At 38.5% G+C, this 6,000-nt stretch overlaps 1 protein-coding gene across 3 annotated transcripts; it reads left to right on the plus strand.

Moving 5' to 3' along the window:
• The first annotated feature begins 1,696 nt into the window (after positions 1–1,696).
• On the plus strand, positions 1,697–4,305 carry LOC127798674 (type IV inositol polyphosphate 5-phosphatase 7-like). 3 transcript variants are annotated; one of them, XM_052332209.1, is made up of 6 exons: positions 1,697–2,066; positions 2,165–2,270; positions 2,368–2,478; positions 2,587–3,153; positions 3,350–3,610; positions 3,801–4,305. In XM_052332209.1, exons 1-6 carry the CDS (start codon positions 1,967–1,969, stop codon positions 3,955–3,957), a joined length of 1,302 nt encoding a protein of 433 aa, XP_052188169.1. In that variant the 5' UTR covers positions 1,697–1,966; the 3' UTR covers positions 3,958–4,305. The 3 variants fall into 3 exon arrangements, with proteins under 3 accessions (XP_052188169.1, XP_052188170.1, XP_052188171.1); XM_052332210.1 differs by having other exon boundaries at positions 1,698–2,066; positions 2,168–2,270; XM_052332211.1 differs by having other exon boundaries at positions 1,704–2,066; positions 2,189–2,270.
• Positions 4,306–6,000: the final 1,695 nt, after the last annotated feature.

The raw sequence follows: 6,000 nt of genomic DNA on the forward strand, positions 1-6,000 counted from the left end.
GTAGTAACAGTAAAAGTCAATACATATATATATATATATAATATCATTTTTTGGGTTTTTAATAACGATCGTAGGTGTGGAATCAGAAGGCGGCTGAAGCAACGGCAAAGATGGAACGTAAAAGAAGGTAAGCGTTGAGATTTATGACACTGAGGTTGATGGCTTATCTCCCTTATTACCCCGCATTTATATCTGCTTCTGAAGGTGTGGCCACCCATGAAAGCTACTGCCCTTTTTATTTCATCTCCAACTTTTTCTTATGATTTTTATCTGTTGCCTGGACCACCACATCCTGCTGTCTCATCTCATCTAACCTCTTCTTTCACTTGTGAAGTATTCATGGAACCCCAGTTTTTTATGCCCAACTCATGTCCAAACCTATATTTTCAATATGGATTAAGATAAAAATGCCAACAAAATTAAAACCCATGTTATCGTTCAAGCTATTTTTCTTTCTGTTTATTTTAACAGGAAAGGCTAACTGTGTTTAATGTCTTGTGTGGTTGTAATTTTTGTAACAAAATAATATATTTGGTTAGTAAATCGTTATTTATTCTAAAATTATAACAAACTTAAAAATTCATTTTTTTTTTTGCAGTTACCCTTATTATTACTTGAATAATCATAAAGAATCAGTTTAGTAGCCCGCATAGACAGCTCAGTTGATCAAAAAGAAGGGCACAAAGTGTCTTCCATGGTGAATCTTGGACCAAGACTAAGAATCGAGCCTTGCAAGCGGCAGTGTGGGGTATCTCTCTCCAAAATGAGGGGACTCCTTGTGTGCGATGAGTTCGGGTCTAGCCACTGCGTCCGACTGGATCACCATGATTAACCTTTTCTCACGTCCTATCAAGCCAAGTACGAGACACTCGAAGTGAGCGATTTTACTTTTTTGACCATCAGTTTAGTAGTCTTAACGTACAAAGAATATTTTATTCTAAAATTTTTACACGAATAAGATTTTCATTTTGGGGGGGCCAGCCGGCTTTGATGAGGATATCATTGTTGAATATAAACGTACAAACCACTGAAAGGATACAAGGAATTCCAGTACATGTGGCAGATACCCATTAATGTCTGGGCCATGTTATTATCAAATTTCATTTCATCCCCCCGTTTGACAGATTGTGAAGGCTGAGAAGACATTTTTAATTGAGAAGCTGCTTCCCCACTATGGCAGGCAATGAACCTCAAAGGGCATCAATAATGAGAAACTCAAAGCAAAATCTGGAAGATTCCATCCATTGACAGATTCATCAATTTGCATCATAATGCTTCTGCAATTGAGGAATTTTTAAACAAATGTTATAAGAAGAGAATTTTCATAACATAAGATAAGAATATTAATTTATTAACATTTCTACCAATCATCATTTTTGTTTTCTTTAATCTTGTCGACAAGTTGTTCTTTCAGCCCCCCAAAGGGCGAAAAGATTGGACAATCTCTTCTGACCAGATCTTCCATAACAATAATAATAATAATAATAATAATAATAATAATAATAATAATAATAATAATATGTCAAGTGAAATCCACAAGATTAAAACGTGATCACCACTATAGAAGGGCAAACATATATGATTAATGATGAAACAAATGAGCCTTAAGAGGACCATAAAATTTCCTATTTTCGTTTCTTAATTACAACATGAAAACAGACATGGTAGCCCCAGCAACCATTGACCTTTACCGGCTCCTCCCTGTTGGGATTATCGTGTGTGAACTATATATAATTCGTGCAAGCTAGCTTTCTCGCGGTTGTCTTTTCTAGCTTTCTTGTAATCTTATCTTTTACTTGTTTCCCTGGCGTTTAACGCTTGCTAAATCAGATGAGCTAGCATTCAACCCAGTGCTAAGAGAGATCCAGTTTTCAATCTAGGAAAGGTTTAAGAACTCTCACAAGGCGAAGGTATCTTCTTCATGGCTCTAAAGTTTCTGGCATGAAATTTCTCTTTCTGATCAACCATGAATAACAAGAACCATAAGTCAAGAACTAGGAGATTCCGGCAGTGGTTCAAGAGGAAGCGCAAGAGAGCTGACCGGTTTTATCTGGGAGAAGTCACAGGTTTAGTTTCAGATCTTCTTACACCTACTCTCTTAATTTTCCGGCAAAATCTTCTTACAGGGCTTTTTCTTACTTTCGTTTGGGATCGACACTAAAAGAAGACAGTAATTGGTGGCACACAGATTGGGATGAAGATGAAGGCGAAGAATTCCTGGACGATAGTTTTGTCATCAGGCCAGAGAATAACGATACATGCGAATTAAGGTGAGGTATTATCATGTGTAAGTCAATTGAAAAAAAGAGAAGGCGATTGAGAAGATTACTGGCTTATGATGATTACTTACCATATGTTGTACTGCAGAGTTTTCGTGGGTACATGGAATGTCGCAGGAAGATCGCCAGTGGGGAGTTTAGCTGTAGATGTCGATGAATGGCTCAATCTAAAGGAAGCTGCGGATATTTATGTTCTTGGGTACGTGAACTTAAGGTCGACAGAAGGGAGTTGCATAATCTATTTGGTAGTCTATATGTATGAGTCCCAATGGATCATGTTCAACAACAAAACCTTATCTTATTGCAGATTTCAAGAGATTGTTCCCCTGAAAGCAAGAAATGTAATTGGAGCTGAAGACGAAACAGAAGCAACAAACTGGAACATTCTGATCGGGAAAACGCTGAACAACAAATATGGCTGCCCTTGGTTAACATCTATTTCGGATCCCACCTCAAGCGAGAATTATCAATATGCAGGAGTCTCTAACTCAGAAAGACCTGCCATTTTTGATAGTCAAACTGCAAGTTTGTGCTGTAGGTACAAGCTTGTGGCAAGCAAGAAGATGGTCGGAGTGTTCATAACAGTGTGGGTGAAGACAGAACTGCTCAGGAGGTATTGCATATCAAGTGTAAGAGTTGCTTCAGTGGCCTGCGGTATCATGGGCTGTTTGGGAAACAAAGGATCGGTTTCAGTAAGCATGACCATTGAAGGAACAAGCTTTTGCTTCATTGCTGCCCACTTGGCTTCTGGCGAGAAGAAAGGAGATGAAGGGAGAAGAAATCACCAGGTTGCAGAGATTTTTAGGCGAACTTCTTTCCCTCAACTCCCTCAAGATGGCAGTAATCCTCATCCTCTCACCATCTTAAGACATGAGTAAGTTGCCTTTTCAACCTCTATATATCATCATATAAACAATAACAACAGCAACAAACACCAAACCTTAGTCCCACTAACTGGACAACCTTGATATATTAAACAAAAGCGCATGGGTCAATTGAATAAAAGTGGATTAATTAAGAAAAAAAGAAAATTTCCCCTTTAACGATGGATCTAATATATTGTACAACAGTCAGGTATTCTGGTTTGGGGATCTCAACTATAGGCTATACCTAGAAGACAACTTAGCCAGGGAACTAATACAGAGGAAAGACTGGAGAGCCCTTCAAGAGTTCGATCAGCTTCAATGGGAACTCAAGAATGGAGTATTCCAAGGTTGGAGAGAGGGAAACATTGAGTTTGCTCCCACCTACAAGTATTCTTCATCAAATTGTAACCGGTACTCTGGTGGTGTTCCTAGCAGAGCAGGAGAAAAGCAACGGACTCCAGCATGGTATGGTTACTCAACAATAATATTTGCGAGTGAAGCTTATTTCTACTTTATATCACCAGCTAAGCCTGTGAAAACTGGTGCCAAGTAACTCTACTCATGAACTAATGTTTCTGGATTTTGGTTGAGAATTGCTACTTCCACATAGCATCTGGAAATTAAACATAAGAAGAGATGTTGTTCATGGTGTCAGGTGTGACAGGATTTTGTGGTATGGTAAAGGAGTGAGGCAGCTCTCCTATTTTCGCAGTGAGAGTAAGTTCTCCGATCATCGGCCAGTCTCTGGTCTCTTCTCAACACGAATTGAAGTTCTCAAGTCCAGGAATCCAGGGACAGGACCGGGCAATTAACAGTTCAGGATACCCTTACTGCGTTATCACTATAATGGCAGGGGCAGGACAAGGCTAAAGAAGAGGCTACATCTACATTCCTCTCATTGCGTTTAAGCATCACCAAGCCAGATGCAATAGCTGTAGATCAATCAATTAGGAGATAGATGTGCGAGTGACATTAAACTAATGACAAGAAGAAAGACCGGGAATGTGGAGCGATTTTGCAATGTTATTCCATTCATCTTTATGTCTAGCTCTCCATGACTTAACATTTGAGTTTGATTTGCAGTTGGAGTACAGTTAACTGTAAAGCTATTGTAACCGTCATTTGTTTATTGAAGAATAACAAGAGCTTAAGCATCAGAATTCACGAGTTCCCGGGATAAATGAACTCAATTGAGGACTGTTAAAGCATTAAAACTCATAAGATAATCAGTTGTAGTTTATTAATAGTACATGGAATAACCATCTGCAACAAACAGTCTTCAGAGCACAGAGAGATTCTAGCTTAACCTTTTCTAGAATCCGGTGTAGCTCTCTCACGGTTGTTCGTGTGTTGTAAACTTCAGTAAACAGTAAATTTTAGAAAAAATTACCAGTGGATGTTCACCTTTTCTAGAATCTGATGTGTGAGATTTGTGATACTTGTAAAAATTAGTTCTGACCTTTGAGAAAATGCAACAATTACCTTTGAGATTTATGCTATGTTGCAAGTTTTTTCTTGTCATTAATTAACCCTGTCAAACACTATAAAATGACCAAATTATTCTTACACATAAAAACCACTTTCTTTCTATTTTTTTGGCCCTCATTTCCTTTTCTTTCTCCTCTCCCTTTCAAGCTGCTGCCTTTATCGTCGCCACTCACTACTATCTCAGTAAGTTTTTTTTTCCCTTCATTTATTTGTTTTGATTTCAACGAACTCAAACATATATGGGTTCAACAAACCTAGATGCATCTAGGTTTATCAGAACCTACATGTGTCTGGGTTCTAACGAAACACAAATGTTGAAACCCTCTTCAACCCTCTTGCCAATAGGGTTTCTTGGCAAGGGTTTCTTTCTTTTTCTCTTTCTTTTCAATTTGTGCGTTTGAGGTCATCTAGGCTCCAGATCAAAAGCTAGATCAGGGTTTCAAATTTGGAAACCCTTGCGTTCTAAACCTTTATCAATTTCTCTTTCTTTTTCTCTCTCTCAATTTATTTTCTGATAAGCAACGTTGATAACAGTGGTGGCCAACAACTAGCTGTCCATCATCACTAGTTTTTTTCTTTTTCTTTTTAATTCCTTGCTAAAATCAGAAATAATGTTTTATTATGAGGGTAAAATTGTTATTTTGCCATCTTACGTAATATCTAACTAACAGAAGAGTACTTTCTACGACTTCGAAAATGTGAAGGGCATTCCTTACAATTATGCTGAACCTAAAGGATGGTCTGTTAGATGCAGACTGCAGTCATACCGAAGAGATTATATACAGTTTGATCTCGATAATTGAGCCAAATAATTTCGTCAAAAGCCTCCGCATTGTTTGGGTAATAACTCGGACATACACACCCACCTGGTCATTGAATTCATCACGAAGAAAGCAACCTGAGAGAAATCTGATAGTTTTCAGTGCAGGTGGTCACAGAATGGATCACATGGCATGCAAAATTTATGCAGGATACTCTTCTGGTTAGAAACATAGGTAATAATCCAATTAAAAAATCATTTTGTTCTTTTGTTGTTGAAACAGGCTAATGTGACATCTGTCTGTGGTTGCAGACATTGAGTGGTCGATCAGGAGGTTTGCTGAACGGCTGTAGTACACTTTACTTGAATTTTATAAGGACCAAAGACAAACCATTTCAAAGCCCTCGTCCTAGATCCGCCAATGGATGTAAAGGCGATTTTGAAGAATCTCTCCAACTGCCGTTGCCCATGTCTCCATCTTCTGAGGAAAGGAAAGGAACGGAACGGAAGGGAAGAGAGGATGGAAACATATACTTACCCACGGAAAATTTTGTACTGGACTCCGTCGACGGCCCCTCTCATACACCGGGCCAATAGGGGGATGCCA

The sequence above is a fragment of the Diospyros lotus genome, chromosome 4 (genome assembly GCF_014633365.1).
Source record: "Diospyros lotus cultivar Yz01 chromosome 4, ASM1463336v1, whole genome shotgun sequence".
In the NCBI taxonomy this organism is placed as follows: domain Eukaryota; kingdom Viridiplantae; phylum Streptophyta; class Magnoliopsida; order Ericales; family Ebenaceae; genus Diospyros; species Diospyros lotus.